Source organism: Apteryx mantelli, chromosome 21 (genome assembly GCF_036417845.1).
Source record: "Apteryx mantelli isolate bAptMan1 chromosome 21, bAptMan1.hap1, whole genome shotgun sequence".
In the NCBI taxonomy this organism is placed as follows: domain Eukaryota; kingdom Metazoa; phylum Chordata; class Aves; order Apterygiformes; family Apterygidae; genus Apteryx; species Apteryx mantelli.
Genome location: NC_089998.1, coordinates 2227572 through 2247962, shown reverse-complemented (window position 1 = coordinate 2247962; position 20391 = coordinate 2227572). Strand labels below are relative to the sequence as shown.

The following is a 20391-nucleotide window of genomic DNA, read 5'->3' as shown; positions in this document are numbered from 1 at the left end:
TCAAAAGATTAAGAGCAAAAAGCTAAAAGCTATCACAAGGAACACAGTAGGATTTTTTTTTTTAAACTAAGTTAATACTGACAGCCAGTTATCTGAATTGTAGAAGTATGAGACCCCCTAGTGTTAAAACAATACAAGTGCCAGAAAATTTGGTGTCAGTATAAAACCTAAAACAAAAGCCTTAGCTATCAATATAAACAAACTTAATTTACAAAGACAAATTCTAGAAATCGTTGAATAACTAATGAGAGGACCCAATGACTTCTTGAGATGCACAGTTTCTTGTACTTACTTCTATTTGTTCACCCTGCCCATCAGGTTCATCTGTATCGAGGGCTGACAGCTCCAATTCAATGTCTCGATCTGGCTTTGTATCTGCACAGTCTTCAGTATAATCAGTCTGAAAAAAGAATTAAATACATTAAGTATCAAGTAGGCTTTTCACCAGCTGCGTATAACACAAGTACTAAAAGCGAAAATAGAAGGTGCATTTCTAGGACACAACATTTCTAGGATACAAAAGAGCTAGTTAGACACAAATAGAACTTTGGGTATAGACAAAATAGGATACACAGCAAAATCTGATTGCATTAAAAGGACTGAAATAGAAAAATGAATACTGGAATGGCAGTTTCTGTAGAGTCTGTTGGCAGAGGATTTATATTTATAACATCTACAACTAGAGCAAAGAGTAAGGATTGTGTGAAAGATGGATGGTCACATTCTTGCCATTTTGTAAATGGAGGATTGGAGCAGCATCATAGCAGGTGCACGTACTTGATCTCAGGGAAGTAAGCGAGTGCAACAACAACTTAACTTGCACAGAATGTGTTATAAATATTTAGGAATGTTAAAACTAAGAGTGTGTGTCTGTATGCATACATAAATCCCCCAAATCTCAAGGATATCTTTCATCCCAGTTACCCCTTTCTTTACCTCACCATTCCTCAAATCAATTTCCTTGCTTAAAAGATTTAAGGTAAGGCGACTGCCTTCATCTAGAGAATTCCACTTCTGTTGCATGGCTAGTGCATTCGCCTCTCTCTGAAGTAATAATGAATTACTTTTGGCCTACGGAAAGAAACATACCAGTTACCTACAACTACACTTAACCATATATCATCAAATGGCAAAATAAATCAGCTCACAAAGAACAGTCTCCTCTCTAGATGTACAACTATGTATTCTTTTAACACACAGCATTTATTTTGTTCTGGATTTGCTGACAGTTATCAGGCCCATCACTCTTTCCCCAAAACAGTCTTACTGAGGTCAATGGAACAAGTCACATTAACAGTCCTAATGCATCATACTAAGTGTTTGCAGTACTAATGTCTAGGTAACTTTTACTGATGATTTTGTCAATTGTACTAGTTAGTTCTGCTAAGTTATACACAGAAACAATTTCTTTAAAATCACTTCACTAAATGAAGTTTTACACATGGTATAACTGATCTTACCTGCTGTAATTCAATACTCAATAGATCTCCAGTGCTGGAATGCTTTCTGTGACCAGACAAATCTGTAACTATGAATCTGTCCCTTTAAGAGAAAGTAGATATTACATCATACAGGTGAAACTAGGAATTAAAAACAAGCCCTCTAAATCGCAGGCCTCTCAAACTTCACTAGTCTGTGATGTTATTTTTCCACATAGTTTGTGTCCAAATGCATAACAAGTTCTTCATTCAATAACAGTTCACAATACTCCAAGGCACTATATGACACAGCCAGCCTTATTTTACGTACATGGAAGATGCTGCAGGAAAACTTGAGAGGACTGACTCAAGATCATAGATCTTGAGATTACAGCTTGGCAGTACCCAACTCCAGTTCTTTGATTAGGCCTCTCAAGCATAATGTTGCTAATAAGTGAGTATTAATAGCTGCATTAGGTATTAGATACTACACAAGTTTTAACCTAGTTTTTCCAAGTCTTTATGCTAGATAGAAAAAATCTGTTACCTTTAAAATGAAGACTGTCTATTAAGTGTTTCACATGTTTTTCCACATTCAGAATTTCTAAGAGTAGCAAGTTATAGAAAATGCTTATGAAAACACACACATGGAAATAAAGTCCATACCGTTCTGCATAACGTGCTGATGAAGTGGAATCTGTGCCATAGGAACTCCATCTTGAATCAACAGCATTGACATAAGGGACATAATCTGTAACAAATTAAGATACAATTCATTTTTTCCTCCATTCTTTAAGTGGGATATAGAGATATTTTAATTCTTTCCATCATCTTCATCACTGCAGTAAGCATCCACAAGAAGGATCAAATGCTCTTGTGAAATATGCTACACTGACAACAGGAAGCCTCTACTTGTACCTGATACACTGATGGGCTTCGTAGCACTTCCTTGGGAAGCAGTGGCCTGAATAGGATCTGTTGTGTGATAACCAGTGCGGGATGATCTGGAGATTGCACCCCACTTGGAGATGATCGGTCCATCACTAAATGGGATTATAGGATCTTCTTCCTTTGCCCTTCTCTGAGTTTCAAATAAATGTACTCTCCTTTTGACATCCCCACTGTCCAAATCCTACATATTTAGGAGACAGAAAAAGATAGAGACTGATTTGAGGTTGCTGGATTATTCAGATGGCCAATGACTTTCTCATTATCATTACTGAATACGATGCTGCTAATCTGCACCAAGATGGGACACAATGATTTAACTATTGCTCTTTAATGGCAAACTGACCATTAGAAACCTACAAGCAGTGTTACAAGAAGTAGTTTTGCTTTTTCAAGCTTGTGTTTCTAGTTGGAAAAAGGTCCAGTATGCTTTAAGACGACAGTCTCGTGTCCTTCAGTACCCTTTCCTATATTTGAAGGAGGCAGTATCAAGCAGGCGTAGGATGAATTTGCTTACATTTGTTACATAGACCGTAAAGGTAATCTGCTATGCTATATAGCAGAAAGCCTCCAAAAAGCATGAAGACTTACTTATGCAAAAAAACCCAAAAAACAAACAACTGTATTCCGTGATTCATACTTTTTTTTTTTTGATTTCTAAAATATTTCAGTTAGTCTTTTCTTTCATGGAAGCTGGGTGATAAAGTTGTATTTTTTTTCCCCCACATATTTATTTGCATTGAATTGTTTATTACAGGAGAATGTGCCTTCTACCCAAGTAAGACTACATTCTAGGGAAATAGTTCATATAGATGCTGCGTAGGTACACAGCAGGCAAGATTAAAGTTCATGGTGATTATCCTGGGTCCGCAATATTTTAGCTTTTTTCATGTCCTTTCTGTAAAGCTTACATTGCTCCTGGGACTAACTTCAAAGTTACAACACCCTGAAACAATGGCAACATAACAAATCTTAGAGTCCTGAAAAACCCAGTAATTTACTCATACAGCATGGACTACTCGATTTAAACTGAGTAGGAAATGTGTTTTGCAATGGAAACATCTCCTCTGAACTGGCCACAATGACCCTATATTAACCAATCAAGCCTGCCATTATGAAATATTCTGAGACTATTTTAGATGTCTCACATGGTAACTATACATATAAATATATAGATATACACACATACATATATACGCACATATGTAAATAAGGGCAAACACATTTCCAAAGAGACAAATAAGACTGGGAAATCCTTATTTTTTATCCATCGCTCTAACAAACAGATCAGAGAATGCTTTTAAAGGTAAGGAATTCTTATCAATTTACAGACCATATACTTGATGTTTTGGCCGCAAGTTCAACTTACACAGAACTGTTATTAAAACAGTTATGCTTAAGAATGTTATTCATAGCACTATATTCTGTCACTGAAATAAACACGTAGTTTACAAAACTGGGAAAAGATATTCCAAACAATTTCAAAAAGGCAGAACTACTTTAAACTAAAACGCCAAGAATGGAATCTAACACAAAAAAAGAAAAAAAAGAAAAGCAGCAGGGGGTGGGGTGGGGTGGGCTTGTTTAATCAAACAGAAGACACTTCAGCATGTAAGTATCATTACACTAAGGAGATAACAGGCAGAAAAGCCCTACCATCAGAACGGCATTTGAGTTGGCAATCACATCCTTAGGCTCCGAGTCAATAGCATTTATACAAGAGCCAATAGTGCCACAAGACCATGGGGAATAGTGGGAGAGATGATCTTCCTCAAATTTTGTTCCACTCAAATCACTGACACTCTCTGAGAACTATGGAAAAGGGAATAAATAAGTAGTTAATGTGAAAAACAAGGAATTTAGTCTTAAAATAAGAAAAGACATTTGCTGCTGTTTAATGAAATCATTGCAAAAGTCAAATCAAGAAGTTCTATCCATGTTCAAAACTTGACTCAGGAACTGCATAACCCATTAACAGTCAAATTTTAAACCAGTGCAGCTGACAGCTGTCAAAGAATGGTAAGCTTTGCCACTAGAAACTACTGCCTGCCCTGCCAACAACGGAGGTTGGAATCAGTGCTGCTGTGTTAGTGGTGAGTTTCTTGAGACAAGTACCTGGACTGATTAAATGGAAAGGAAGCCACAAATTTTTCCTTTAATGTAGAAGCCAGTGGCAGACAGAAGTAGGACTTGGAAACCTCCAACCTGGATGAAGACCTGATCCTGACATACCTTGAGTACACCCATGAGGGACTTCAGGTACACCTACTGTGCAAGACATACTCTTCCAAATAATCACTGTATAACACCTCAAATGTCAACAACGTCACTTTTATAAATGAAGCTGTCAAGCCACAGAAAAGATTAGTTTGAGAACCACTGCTCCAGGCATTTCCTAGGATGCATTTAGTTTACATGTACATAAAATAAATATTGCAAGATTGATTCTTATTTTTTTGCCTCAAAAGCACACATCCAGTTTCTGTGTTCAATTTCCGTTCTTGTTTATTGAACTGTATCATGTAGGTACACAATATTTTGCCAATGCCTTTTTGTCACTTTTGAGGAATATGTATTCTCTGGGACTTGAGAAGCATTTGCAGCTTGATTCAGTCTATTCATCATGTTATAATGCCATTAGGAGTATAAAAGGGAAGGTGGTTCTCAAAGCAAAACAGCTGTTTCCTACATAAAAATCTGAAGGGTCACAATGCAAGTTCAATGATATGACATTTCCTTTAGTGAGGGTAAGTTAAATCACTTCTTTACTTCTCAACCTTCTGTCAACAATCATGCTTAGCATCAGCTTAATACCAAATTGAATGCATTCTTTATTAGATATTACTCTCCTTTTGCTATAAGATTAACTTTGTTTTATGAAAAACAGATGGCAGACAGAAAATCCTTACTGGAAATATTAAATGTCATCTTACAGAACCAGGAAGGGAAAATAAAGAAGTTCTCTGGCTTCTCACCTCTGTGCTGAAATCTACACTGAAGAGAGGAGATGGTGGTGTTGGAGATGGTGTTGCCATAGGAAGGGTTGAGGATACGAGAGGAGTTTTCTGGGTGTGGTACTGTGCCCATTGCTCCGGCTTCCGTCTTAACTGCTCATCATAACCAGTCTTCAAGTGACCACAAGGCTCCTAGCAAATAATAAGTAGAATACTGTATATCCTACCGTATTCTAAAATGGTAAATATTTGGGAGGGGAAAAAAAGCATAAGGACAGGAGAAGAGATTCAGTGTTCAGGCCAGGATATACACTTGGACCTCCATATTCCCTTAGCTCTGTAACCTTCCACTGATATCACTGGAAGACCCTCACAAGGATTTGGAGAAGAATTTGCTCTTTTGTAGGACAACTCAGCTCTTAAATGTGTAATTAATTCAAGCAACATGCACTGGAATTGGAGACAGTGGGGCTCTAGTCTTAATTCAGAATGTTAGTGATCTATTCTACAGGCCTATTTTGTTAGGGTTAAAAACAAAACAAAAGCCCAGGTCACACTTCTTGATTACTGCAACCCCAGCTAAGCACAAGAGCTCTATGCTAATTATTTATCAACTTTTCAGTCATGACCTTTAGAACCAAGCCTACAACCTTCTCCCCGCCCCCCCCCCCCCCCCCCACTTACTCTTGGTAAAGGCACAGTCCTCTGTTCATTTGGAGGTTGGCAAGCCACAGAGTAATACCCATCCAAAGAGTTGTATCTCTCACGTAATGATGTCTGATAGACAGATGAGTGCACCACATCCATAGGAGGTAAAGAATTGCTCCTAATAATATCATCTCGTGGGTACATCTGTGGGCGCCAGATGCGCCTGCTGTCGTAAACTGGAGCATACATTCCAGAGGGGACAGGAGGAACTGGTCCATACGGCTGCGGAGGAGGAGGTTGGTAAGGAGAATTCAGTCGATCTCGAGGGGGAAATGTACTGTAATGATCGGCATATGGCACGGAAGCAGGTGGGAGGGAGGATTCTGGAACGTTATTGGACCTCACAAAGCGAGGAACACAGGGAGCCACACCAGCTGGTACTGTTGGAGGTGGTGGATAATATCCTTGAAAATTGGAAAAAGGAATATTTAATGTGGTCATAAATGACCCAGAATTTTACACCTTCTAAGACTGTAAATAGTGTTGATAAATACCTTCAGAGAGCAAAGTGACACATTTCTACAAACCCTGTCATTTCTCTGTGGATGTATAGTTTCACATATCATAACATCTGCACAGGCAGTGCTGACGCTTTACCAACTTGACCCAATTGGGAGCGGTGGCAGAGAAATTCCATTTTCCAACGTACTATGTTATAACTATATATTTTACTGAAAAGACATCATTTTAAGTACTTCCTCTTTATACATGAAGTTAAACAGCTGTCTTTAAAATAAAAAGCTATACTGCTAAAAAAAATTTGGATTTCAACAATTCCAAAGGTCCATAAATAATTATTTAATGCTTGGCTTATTTTTTCTTCCCCCCAGAGGCAGTTGTCTGAACATCTCTACCTTTTGTTTTGAGAGCCTGGGAACCACCTAATGCTAGAACAAACTCCTAAAAGTTTGCTTGAATAATCCTATACTTAGTGATGGAACCAATTAGCATTATATTAAGTGCTTAAATAAAAGCCACAAATTTGGAATACAAGCTATTTCTCAGCACAAATTTAGGTTCATCTAGATGAAAGTTCAGAGCTTATTTTGAACTTCTTGGTGCTCATCTCACTTACCTGTCTGTGGGTACTGTGGAACTTCGTAGGACAGCTGAGCCCTGGGGTCTTGGAAATACTGAACGTTATCAGAATGTGGAGGGTAGACAGGTACTCTGGGAACAAACGGGCTTGATTTTGGAGGCACAGAATTCACTTCTGTCCCAATATTAGGAGGACCAGCTGAGGTAGCTGCAGCCTGGCTTACAGGAGTCTTGGGTGGAGAACCAATTTTACTGAAAAGGATTACCAACAAATCATTAAGGAGATCTTTACTTATTTCAGTTAGTCATCTCTAAGTGTACACTCCCATGTAATGTGGAAATTTGGGTCATGTCATTTCCTCTGGAATTCTGTTTTTCATGCCCCAAACTGATGTTATTATTAAAACCTCAAAACAGACTTCCTCAAGAGAACTCAAAAGCTCAGGAAAATGTATTGATATGTAACCAGAAGCTTACATACCACTTGTAAGTGTATTCTGGTAAAGAAATAAAGGCTTTGAAAAGCTGTTTGGAGGCTCAATGCTCTCTAAAGAAGCATCTAAACAGTTCTAAGGGAGACCCACACCTTCCAGTATTATAAAGGGATTTTTCTTGATAAAAATTGCCACATACAATGTTGTTGCAGCTAAGAAATACCAAGTTGAGTGCAATTTTTTTTTAATAACCCAATACTAAGTCAGATACTAGTTTAAGAACAGGTGCACATGACTATTTAAAGGCTAAAACAACTGAAACTGGCCCTGACAACTTAAATCCACAGACTCTGAAAAACGGTATCTGCACTGCAGTACGAGATCTTCCATGACTCTGCACCCAGCAAGCTTTAATGACAACTGCAAACAACGACCAGAATTCATTATCTATTGTTTGCCATCCACAAACTTGTTTGCCATGATAACCTAAAAGTAAAATGTTGTGTTTAGTCATTTTAATGCAAAAGCTTTACCTACTTTTCAGGTAGTGATTCAGTAGGGGATCCAGACACATTCTGGCCATTGGCTCCAGCCTTCCCTCCCTTCTTGGCGTTCTCCAAAGCTCTCATGGATGTGTCTGCACAGCGAGGAATCAACTGGGGAACACCACTTTCTAGATTAGCTATTCCATTAGTACTCGGCATCATCTTCCCTGTTGCTTCAGGGCTTCCTATGACAGAAATTACGTTTCCTGTTGTGGTTGAGACAGTGCTATTCACGCCAACTTTATTTAGAAGGGGGAAGGTTCTCACTGTTGCACTGATTTTTTTGTTCCTCAAACGATACCTATATAGAAACACGTTCAAACACAGAAAAGACAGATGACTGAGTGCGTACTGTGCAGTTTAATGTATTTGTAAAACTGACAAAATAGAAGAGATTGAAAGGAATGCAACACTCGAAAGTTACAGGATTTTAAATTGGTGCTTATTTTCAACAATTTAGTTTAATCTGCAAGGAGAATATCAGGCTCCTCCTTCTAACCAAAGATCACCACCTCTTAGGAGATCCACTTGAGCAGTTCTTTGGAAGTGGAAGTGGATTTGGGTGAAAACAGCTTTAAGGATGTATACATTACATATTAGTCAAATAACTCGCTTTATTCCCTAATTCAATTAAAATCCAATTATCATTCTTTCTCCTATGGGTGGCATAACAGATCAATGATAGGCACCGAGCCTAGACTTCATCTCAGAAAAGGAAATTTTGCTTCATATGGAGTAAAATAAAAGATAATATTGAAATTAATTTACAGACCATGCTTTACTGTACCTTCAACTTTATGTAAAGAGTTCTAACTTCAAGGAATTCACAGATCCTTCAGAAAAAGATTCATGCACAGAAGAAGCCATTTTCAACAGCTTGGATTTACATTGGAAAACATAATACCTCCCATACTCACTTTTCAAGCTCTTCCTGAGAATGAGCAAACGTACAGTTGGTTCCTCTTGGGCATCCCCCTTGTTGTCGAAGGTCTCGGCACATACTTGTTTTGTATTTGCTATTTGGTTGTGGCTTAAAACAAACGAATAAAAGACATTCCACTTACAATCTAACAGAGTTTAACATAAAGAGAGGCTTAAAATACATGCGCACACATGCTTAAAACACATCCACGACATGTTTTGACATTTTGCATCTTTAATTGGCCAACTAAGGAAGTTGCTTGCTGAAGGACTAAGTATTGTGTCACTGTACTGAGCTTGTTGCAGTAAGCTCTGCTGTGTTCAATATTCAAAAGCATTAACTTCTCAAAACCTGAACCCTGCAGACAACAGAATTGTCAATTATTTCACAGAAAAGGCCATAAATATTTCAAATCAACAGCTATTTTTTCCAAGTTAGATCTTTTACTAAATGTACATCAATACATATCACGCAACAATCAAATAGTTACCTGTGGAGTTTCATGGCCTTTTCTACTATAATTCTGAATGAAATCCACAAGCCCATGTACCACAGTCTTTACAGCCACCATTGCATTTTCAAGCTGCTCCCATGTTGGAGATGCTGCATCTAAAATTATTAAGAACAGGCTTCTAAATCTGTCAATAATTCCAGTAGTATCATAAATAAGAAGCAACTTTTCTAGTTCATCAAAACACTAAGTATAAGGATAGAATCCTGAAGAATGGTTTATAATATGCCATGTTAATTATAGGGAATTTTGAAACCAGGAACAGAGGTCGTTACCTTAATAATTTACTTGCCTAGATGTGAAAAATGTAAAGAATTAATATTATTATTATTTTTAAAAAGCTTCATTTGCATACCTGGATTTGGATCTATGTTTGCTAGAAGTTCTAAATGAGGCCTTAGCCTGTTTAAGTTTGCAGGATCCCCTGTGCGCTGCAAGACAATTGTCAACTCTTGTACACTCTTCGCAAAAGATTCTGGAGATTGGAGCTGAGAACAAAGTGAGCATTAGTGTGTTGCATCCTGTAACTGGGAACCTATTTGTTTTAAAATGTTTTTGATTGCATTTAGGAATCGGTGTGATAAGTTGTGTCTTCAGATGGCACACAGTGAATATCAGTGGAGAGAGATTTCATTTCTCAGCTCAGAATCTGCCCTATGAAGCTTCATCATAAGACACAGACTTTAACTACTGGAAAAACAAAATGTCTTCAGATAAAGATTACACTACAGTGGGGGAGGGGGGAGTCCTTCATTCTAGTTTTAATTAATATTTGATACAATTAAAGACAGAAGGATAACTGAAGTGGTTCTAGATTTTTATTATATCATTTAATAGTCATATCTAACCCTATTATGATACTAAACCATCTCTTTGACAAACCTTGTCAATAATGGATTGCATGTGCGATTTATGTGCCAAGTCACCATAAAGAAGGGAAGACCATTGTTCTGGTGATATTCGAAGTCCTGCTTCCATGGCAATGTGAACAATTTGAGCATCATGCTCTCTCCGCAAAGCCTCATAACTCCGAAACTCTTCTTTAAGTTGCATCAGAGAAGAATCTTCATCCCTTTTAGTAACCTAAAAAATAGTAATGCTTAAACACTCTTTCTTTAAAGCCGTCCAAGTTCAGCAGAAAGCTCGCTACACAGCATAAAATGCAAAATTATCCTGATTTTGTGTATTTAGAATATACTTTTTTCTCTCCAAAAACTCATCCCTTTAGATACCAGCACACAGGAAGAGCAGTGAGCTTTCCAAGTTTCTATAGGATCACTATTGCAAAACTATGGTATCAACTCCACTACTTCCAACTAAGAAAGTAATAGTTTTGCTTAAGTCACAGAAGATACAAAGCAGTTAGCTGATTCACAGTTAGAGATTTTGTTCTTTAGTTCTACTACTACTGTTTTGCTGCCCAATATTAAAAGATGACTCAAAGAAACAGGAAAGTCTCTAGAAGAGACTTAAACAATACAAAGGAAGATTCCCTCCCCTCCCCCCGAATTTTGGCATTTAAAGAACAGAATATTTAACTGAAAGTCCACTATGAGTGTTAAACTCCTAGGTTATACACAACTTTTGTCCTAAAAGGAGGCAACATGTCTCATTATTTTAGTGTTTTGTTTAGTAATACTGTACACCCACTGAATTAACTTTTCATTCTTCTCCAGATATCTAGGGTAGGGGAATATTCAGCTTAAAAACATCCTTATAAATCAAAAATAAGGCAGATATTCTTCAGCATGAGACAGCTAGATACTGACAAAAAAGCAAGGGTGCAAGTTTGGGTTAAGAGCGCGTTCCCTGTGCGGCATCTCCCTCTTATGCCTAGTGCTGGAGCTGGGGAAGTTCCCAGAGCCTACAGTGTTTCAAAAGTTTTCTTCCTAACAGTGGGATTGGATTCTAAATTTTGATAGCATCCTGGCCAATCTGGTATGTCTGGCCATGCCTTACTCTTATGAATCTAATTAAAGCCATAAGGGATTATATTAAAATAGTTATCTTCTCCCTGAAAGAGACTATGAGGGCCTACAGAGTCAGGTTCCCTATCTCTTTTAAAGGAGTAGTTTCCAAATGATGGACAGCAATTAATAATGAGGGCAGTAACTTCAGAATCCATTCCCGCTAGCTCCACAAGCACACATCTGCCCCTTCGCAGGGAACTCCAAATATCAGACAACTACTTCATGCCAGTTTCAATACATACAGTGGGATTTACCTTCTAGAAATTTCAATGTCTACAAAGATCAGCTATTAAACAACGTAGTGTAGACTATCAAGAATTTATCTAAAAGCGGTTAACTATTTGAACAGGTAGAATCTGAATCTACATAACATCTCCCAGGTGAAACATACTGATGCTTAGGAAGGGTTCTTTGCAATTGCACTAGTTTACATAACAGTAAAGTTTAAATATTTCTATTTTACCTTAAAGCATGATGCTCTATACAGTAGCTGCACAACATGACCAATGCTTGTTTTGGAGGCCTGAGGAAATCTTGGTTCTAGCCTTTGCACAACAAAAAGTACCAGAACTTTTCTCGAGAGTGCAGAGCCATCTTCCAGTGCCAGTAACACAAGTTTCAGTGCCTCCTCTTGCATAGCTTTAACACACAAAAACATAAAGGTAGGCATAAAAATATATTGCCAGGAAACAGCAAAACTATCATAAAAGGCACCATAAGCAGGAACATATGAATTGTCTTGAACACAATTCCTTGCTACTTTTTACTTCACTAATCATAAGAAAAAATAAACAGTGAAAACATCATTAAGAAATATGCTAGTTTAGAAATAAGGGAGTATTTAGAAGCACTAAAAGCACAGCAAAATTAAGGGTGAAGAATGATTTTAAGTAATAAAGTTTTCAATAATGCAGTTATTACACTTTTTTGCACTGTGCAGTCTTGCAGCCTTTGTAATTTTGGACATTTTATCAATGCTATACCCACAAAACTGAATAAAATAAGGGAACAGTACAGCAATGCTATCATCAGCCATGGGAATCAGGAGTAGACTATTTTCAATTTAAACAGAATTTGCTGCTGATTTCTGTGCCTACTTGAACAGTACTCTTATCTAGGAATTTGTTGTTACTACCAAAAATGTAAAGAGGATTGTTATAATTTTAGTTGCAGCATACTTTAATTTTAAAATTTAGGCTGATTATATCCACAACTGAAGTATGAACAAAAGAAAACATTTGCAGTTTCCTATCACTTTCCAGCCAGAGACCAGTACCACCAGCCAGTGTTAGTTACACTGCATTACAAACAGTGCAGAAAGCATGTTTGTTTATTCTTTGCCAGAATGTGGAATTCTTCCTCACAATTTTTAAGAGCAGTATCAATAAGGAAAAGAAAAAAACAAAAAAAAACCACCCCAAAAAATTAAGTCAGCAGATTTTATTAACTCTTTAGTCTGTCTTCTGCTTCCTCCCTGCCATAAAGTAATTACATCTTTAACTGCACAGCAGAAATTTCCAAGGAATGCTCCTGCATTAAGAAAGGGTACAAACAAAAGACTTTGCAAGTACCTTACCTGGTCCTAGAAACTGGCATCCTCGTGCCCTGACAGCAGCCCAAAGATTGGCAGAAAGCTGCTGAGGATTTTGGTGCTGTAAAATCAGTTCTGTAACAGTTCTTTCTCCCAGGGATCGAGCTGCCCTCATGGCTCTAACCCGACCCTCTTCCTCCACCAGCTGACAATTCACCAGCGTCACAAGCTTCCTTTGCATTGGACGGCTCAGTGCACTCTGATTCAAGCTAGCAACACCTTTAAAAAAAGGGACAAGTGATAAACTGTTAGTTCTAATATGACCAATTTACCTGAATAAGTTAAGGCAAACAAAAATGCTTGAGTGTATATGTATATATTTCTCTAGGACTTGCATACTTATCACAAATATCTTTCTTTCTGTTAGGTAACTTGCATTCTGCAACGCATAAATCTTCCTCCTTGGTCAGGCATCTTTTAGGTGTTGGACTAAGAGAGCTCTTGGCTTACTATAATCTGTAATGAATGTGGATGTTTTCAAGTAGCATGTTCATCACTTCCATCCTCAAAGACAAGTTTAAGGCTACTAAGGATTCCTGTCTTTCCTTCAGAGCACACAAGCCTTCTGGAAGTTCTCACTAATGAACAGAACTTCCCATGATTACTTGCAGACCTGCAAATATATCTGTGTAGTTCTTTACCAGAAAGAATTTGAAAGCCTTAAATTGATGTCAAGTCTATTCTTTAAGGAAAGTTCAACTTTAGTACAGTACTGGCCCAAAGAAATATTATTAAATAAAAAAAAAAGAGCAGTTTGTAAAGTTAAAATCAAAGATGGAAGTGTCACTGGTGTGAATGAACTTTTAAAGACATAAGGGAAATTTTAATCACAAAAGTGAGATGATCATGCCATTGATACCTAAAGATCAGTCAATGCTGAAAACAAATGCTGTTAAACATTAACAAATCTGCTACATCAAAATTCCACTGTTAAGACTCACCCTTTCCTCCACTTAGTGGCTTTAAGTAGAGTGCCAAATCCTCAACACACTTCTTTGCTACTTCATAATGTTTGTTCTCTCCTACATTACTCAACTTTACTGTCTGATGATCAGGTACCTAAGAAAATGCAAGGAGGGTGGGGGAAGAGAGAAGAATTATATATACCTGGCTGACCTACCTGATATGCCTATGATTGTATGAACATCACTACTATTAATTATATAACACTGCAGATGTACACTGCTTTTTAGAGAAGTGAAAGACAGGACCCACCCGAGGTGTGTGGAACATAGTAAGACATAACGCAAAGGACTAAAGATGAGTATCACAGTGATAAAAGATTGTTTTTATTGGTACTCAACACATTAAAAGCAAAGCAGGATAAAAGAAAAAATAACCAAGGTCTAATGAGAATCTACTTAACAGATGTGTGAAGAACACAAGATCTGAGAGGATGATCAGTGTACAAAATCAGCATGGTTTACTACAGAGAGGCAAAGGAAGTTGCAAGACAAAATTAATTGGCAGGAGCATAATATGAAAAAGCCAAAACCAGAAGTTAAAAAAATAATTTAGGCATGCAAACAACTCCAAAATCTTCAAAGAGAAGAATGACGAACTTAACTTGGTGAAAAACCTAGTAGACTAACAAGGTCAGACTGTGCAAATAAAAAGGGTATTAGTCACAATATATTAAATTGTTTAAGAGATATTGCAAAAAGTGAGGAGACCAGGAAGATCAAAGTTGTAAGGCTAAGGCAGTGATTATGACAAGTTTAGAAATAAAGAATGAAGGAACAGGTGAACTTGAGAAGCAAAAACACCCTGAAATATATAGTAAGTGTAAGGAGAGCAGACTTATTTAGTCTCCATGAAGTGCAATACTGATTATATAATCACTGTTTTGCCACTGTTACGAGACGGCACAGGGAACATTCCTGGCCTGATGAGCCTGTGTCTGAAAGCGCAACTGAAAAGCCATCATCGTGCATTAAAAAAAAAAGAAAAGAAAAAAAACCCCACTCACCACTATCTTAGCCTTGGTTAAACAGCTAGCTACTTCTGGACATATGACATGTATAAATGAGATTCCCCATGACAGTACAATGAATGAGCACAAGATTCACTTTTTCTAATGACAACTCTGACACATAATTGTCTCGTTCCTAATTGGTATTTTTCACCAGTCACAGTGCTATCCATCTCGCCATGATGGAAGCCTCTCCCAAAAGCACACATTAGGCACTCATTGTGCAGAAAACTGTAGATATCAAGAGTCTTTTAAAACCAGAATTCAGTTTACACAAAAAGCTAGAACATCTTTACATTTTATGAGAAAGGGACAGTCCTGAAAATGGTGTGGTTTCTTTTATAACATATACGGATTTTAAAATACTACAAAGAGAACGTCTTATAATTTTTAGACTAAAACAAGGGCAAAACATCAGTGCATGCACTGCAGCCGGAACATAAATGGTAATAACATGGAGTGGCAAAATAAAAACCTCCTTAAATCATACCTGGGCTCCAACTAACTGGAGGAGTGCAAAGTTTACAGGAAGCACATCGATGTCTGTATTGATGGCAGTCTGGTCGAAAGGACATGCCTTGCGATGAAGCTTGTTCAGGCAGGTCTTACAGACAGTGTGAGAGCAACCTAAGCTGATGGGTTTATGCACATTCTCATCAAACTCGTTGTAGCAGATTGGGCAGGACAGAAATTCTGTCCACTGAGCTGCCTGCACAGGCATTGTGGAAGCTGGACACTTGTTTAGCAGGCTAGCAGACCATTATTTCACTGTATTATGTTTTGGCAGCTGTAAGTGAATAACAGAGTATTTAAACCATGCTTTCTAGTCATTAAGAATTATTTTTAATTTAAAAACCCCACCAATTCAATATTTTACAAAATAAAATCAAAACCACAGGCTGAAGCACTCAAAAACACAAACCCAACTTTGTGCTGGTTAATAATAGTGTCCAAAAAGCCTCATAAACTGAATTAATGCAGACTACTGTAAATAAATGTTGCACTTATTTACCATAAATACTATTAAAATTCTTCTCACAGGATTAAATACACCTTTGTCATGAAAAAGAAGAGGAAGTCACTTATTGGCAGAGAAAACTTAAAGACATGAATCGCAGTAACCATATATCACACAATCTCATCTCAATTCAAATTTTTAAAACCTTAAAAACACTCCCTGGTTGTAGAAGGGGAACAGAGTTGGGGGGAGAATAAAACAAACAAAAAAACCGCTGAAAAGGTTACTTATTGTCATTGGAAGCAAACAGAACAAGACTGCTGGCTTTCCTTCGGCAGATCCTATTCGGACGTAATTAGACATCAATCTAATTTTTTTTTTTAATTTTATACATTTTTGTTAAGAATCATGAGAAAATACTGAAGGAACGAAAGATTAACTTTGTGCTTCTCTTTTGCATTCTTTTCCCTTTTTCCCCAAGAACCCCTCAGAGCACTCAAGAAGGGCAGAGCTTGCTGCGTTCAGTTTTTGCTTTTCACATCTTCTCTACTTCACACAACAATGCAATCTACTTCAAAGAACTCGGAGCAAGAAAATTTCTGATGTATTGGAAATGCAGGTATTTAGGGCAAAACTTGTTCAAGATAAAGCAAGCAATAACTTCAGTTGGCTTGTTATTAACAGTCCACTTTCGCTTCAACCATCAAACTCTGTGCAGAAGTACCATGCAAATCATTTATCCCCCCCTAAAAAAAAGAGAGAGAGAGAGAGAGAGAGAGAAGAATTTCTAGAAACTGTTCTGAAAGACATCCCATCTTACATAACTAAGTTCTAGAAAAAAGATAACAGGCCTATGAAGTTCAGCTAAAATATTTACATTCAAACTTTCCTCATTCACAGCTTCATCTAATGGCTAAACTGCCCCACCCTTTGCTGTAATGTGCAACAATATTGACTTTCTATGCAACCTAGAGACCAGTTAGTTTACTTCAAAGCTATGGACGAGCCTATCCCAGCAGCCTGTTAGAAATGCATATACAAGCGTTTTAATTACTTTTAATGATGTAACTTTTTCCAATGATGGAAAAAAGGTAAATATTTTGAGGAAATCAAGATCTCCCCTCTGCATTTGAATTCAGTAACTCTTTGCTGTGACTTCATTGTTGGCTACTCTATAGTTTAATTAATGCTAAAGTATCGGACCATTGAAATAATTACTGGAACACCAAATAGACTAGATGTGTATAGATGTATTTTAATTATGACCATCTGTTTAGAAATTCTATTTAGCATTATGAACATTCAGTGCCCTTTAAGTAACAGGATACTTGTACAAGATGTCCTTATCTCAGGGAACTTTTCAATATTATGCAGAGAATTTTTTCCCCCCAAAACGAATTCTGATAGTAAATGTAGAACAAAAACTGAAAGTTGAACCTGTCCCTTCAAAACCAAACTGCTGAGGCAAAACTTTCACCATAAGCCAGAACATTCACATGCATTAGACAAAATGGATTTTCATCCAACTTCTAGGAAAAGCATGAAGTCAAAACTTTTGCAAGGAAGAAAAGAATTACACTTTTGCTTAATCTGCTATTGCTACATGTATCTTTTAACCAAGGAAATACAAATGCAAAACAAGTAACTGCAAAACCAAATCATGAGTCAAAATGCCTAAAAAGATTCTTAAATTCCCTATAAAAGAACCCTACCACTTTAACACACCTACTTCAGCTTCCCTACCAAAAGGGCAGGACAAGAAATACACAGAATTGTAGTGTAAAGATTTCCAGTATATGCTTTCCTTAAAGCTTTTTGCCAGCACTACCAGAAACTGCAAAACATAAAACCAATGTTCCTGCTGACCTAGTAAAGATGTCAGTGGTTTTTCATCTGTCTGACTGCACCATACAGGTAACAGCACAAACAAGACCTCTCTAGGAAATGTGCTATCGTGACTCATTAACGGGGAAAGTTTAAGAAAAGGCCAGTACGCAGACAGTGCAATTGCTAATACGCTGTTGGTCCCTGACAATCTCCTAATAAGCAGTCTTATTTCCACACTTCTCATTAGTTAATTCCAAAGCAGGAATCTCTACTCGGTGATAGCACCCGCATTTAGTTTCCACAGATACTTCAAAAACTTGCAAAAAATAACCACCTCTCTCTTTACAAGCTTTTAAAATAGTTATACCCTCTGTTTTCCTGAACAGCATAGAAATAAAACAAAACAGATTCCTTAGAGACCGTACCAGCCATTTTTAAAGATCTATCTTTGAATATTTAATCACCATAAATGACAGACTCTACTGAGCATGTGTTGACCTTCAGATTTCTTGACAGGAAGATATCTAATTAAATCAGCAAACAGCTGGGAAAGCTCTCAGCTCCTAAAACTTCAAGCAGACGTATACAGAGGAAGTCTCCATACTCTATTAAGCATGCCAGCTATCCTGCCACTCTTGCAGTCCAGTGTGTTAAGAAAAAAAATTTAACATCCTTGAATTATCACATCAACTTCTACAAAAAGCATAAGCCAACTATTTAATAGACTCCTGCTCCTTGTCACAAACAATGTATTTTAGGGATGCCCTCTTGAAGAACAGATTACTCCATTGCTCTAAACTGAACAAACACAAGAAAGCAAGCATACTAAAGAATGTCAACTAGAATTCATTTTGTTTTGTAACAGAAAGTATACTCAGTTAGTACAATTCCTGTTCATTCTGGTAGTCATGCTATCTATGTGTACATGTGCACAGGGCTTCTCTTCCCTGTCAAAGTACAAGCACCCTAAAAAAAAGTCCAAGGAAATGGCTGATAAAGAAACTGGTCAAACATACAAGGTAAACAGTTTGAAAAGAGATGGCAATTTACTTAAATAGGTTTATGTAGTATTGCCAGAAGAAATTTTATAACATCAGCTATTAAAAGCAACACTTCAGATGACAAATTGAAAAATGCTCATGTCTAAGTTCAAAAGTTAAATAGTTACAGTTGAGTCTCATTTTCTGTTTCTACTGCATTGGCAAAACTTTATTGTATTAATGTTTGCAAGGGAGCCTAGTAACAACAATAAATCATTGATTCTCTCATGATAATTTTAGAACAGCATATTTGATGGAACTGGGGGGTGGGAGCCTTGAAACCTTTATCAAACAGCTGTACCATTTACCAACAAAGGAAGTTGCAAGATTCAGATGTTCTTACTTTAAATTAACTTTTAACCACTTAATCTCATGACATTCTTCACAACTAATCCAAGTCATTGTACCGATTCAACAAGCTTTGGACAGGGACCCATAAATATCACTTTAAGCCTGTTTTCCTAAGGAAACCAAGCTCAGGCGATCATGCTGTTCCATTAGTCTGTTCCTCTCCCATAGCAATTTTAGAACCTCCAGACAATTTTCAAGCAAACCTGACAGAGATACTTCCTATATGAAATATATATTCATTTCATGAAAATCAGTATCTGGAAAAATTTTGGGTTGTTCTCAAGAAAGTCTGCAGCACATCCTCACTCAGCAGTTGGCTATTTTGTCTACTTTTCTGGTCAATCAGCACATATGTACCAGCCAACCAGGACCCAGTCAAAAAATATTTTGTTCACATAAAATAAAGGGCTATTTAGAGGGTAGGGACCCGACACAAACCTGCAGAAATTTCAACTTCACTTGTTCTACCTGTCACAGAACAAATGGCTAGTTCTCTTATTAAGCACAACAAACCTTTAAAGGCAGGAGGGCTTGATCTCTGACGAGCAATGTCGCCCATTTGGCACCTGGCCTCCAGAGTTCAGTACTAGTACTCATTAAACAATGCAAGGAGAGGTTTTGGAGCCCCGCAACAGGATACTGAGCCAGCGCACTGAGCAGAACATTGCCTAGACTAGCTAATTAGAAACTCCGATGACAATGCTTTATCTTAAAAATCTACCCTTATCCAGGGCTTGGAGGCTAACACCAGAAAGCAGATGTTTACTTCTCCACAACAGAAGTTAATGACCTCAGGAGTTAAAGAACATGACACAAGAATAGAGAAAGGGATATTCTTTTGTTAGTGGTGATGGTATTTCCTTACATCTTAATTCAGTAACTAGCATGCCAAGAGATACAAATTTAATTCCTTTTAAATGGCTTTAATCCACATTTCCACCTCACAAAAAAGCATCCAAACACACCACATGATATGCTACTTTAGAGCTGAGACACTTTCAATGAGTTGAAGCTATTCCTTGCATAAAAAAGGACTGAAGATTCACCAGTCAAAGAGGACTGCAGCCTAGCGCTCAGCTGCCTGAGCAGATAACTTTTGGATTCTGCTTCATTTTCAAAGATCATTTGTTCATTTTTACTCAGCAGTCATTGGATCAAATCTAGGAATAGTTTTTAGATAAAAATTCAATGCCTCCTCCCCAGC

The 20391-nt window shown here is 37.4% G+C and overlaps 1 protein-coding gene and 1 non-coding gene across 15 annotated transcripts in view; both read right to left on the bottom strand.

The window, feature by feature from the left end:
- The window catches only part of RC3H2 (ring finger and CCCH-type domains 2), a 31499-nt gene that overhangs the window by 7416 nt on the left and 3692 nt on the right, over nt 1-20391 (bottom strand). For 5 of the 14 annotated variants that reach the window (XM_067309207.1, XM_067309204.1, XM_067309206.1 and 2 more), the window contains 18 exons: nt 15502-16715; nt 13981-14098; nt 13025-13258; nt 11912-12087; nt 10361-10561; nt 9834-9966; nt 9458-9576; nt 8963-9075; nt 8038-8346; nt 7104-7318; nt 6005-6432; nt 5342-5512; nt 4023-4178; nt 2337-2550; nt 2085-2169; nt 1461-1542; nt 937-1071; nt 293-400 (listed from right to left, as the gene is read on the bottom strand). In XM_067309207.1, coding sequence (XP_067165308.1) covers nt 293-400; nt 937-1071; nt 1461-1542; nt 2085-2169; nt 2337-2550; nt 4023-4178; nt 5342-5512; nt 6005-6432; nt 7104-7318; nt 8038-8346; nt 8963-9075; nt 9458-9576; nt 9834-9966; nt 10361-10561; nt 11912-12087; nt 13025-13258; nt 13981-14098; nt 15502-15732 — 3228 coding nt within the window. In that variant the 5' untranslated portion in view covers nt 15733-16715. Of the gene's footprint in view, nt 1-292; nt 401-936; nt 1072-1460; nt 1543-2084; nt 2170-2336; nt 2551-4022; nt 4179-5341; nt 5513-6004; nt 6433-7103; nt 7319-8037; nt 8347-8962; nt 9076-9457; nt 9577-9833; nt 9967-10360; nt 10562-11911; nt 12088-13024; nt 13259-13378; nt 13703-13980; nt 14099-15501; nt 19725-20391 lie in introns of those variants that run through there. The other 9 variants (XM_067309211.1, XM_067309210.1, XM_067309212.1 and 6 more) reach the window with 6 other exon arrangements.
- LOC136993900 (small nucleolar RNA SNORD90) lies at nt 10061-10168 on the bottom strand. Its single transcript, XR_010886165.1, has one exon. It is a non-coding gene; the product is annotated as a small nucleolar RNA SNORD90 (small nucleolar RNA).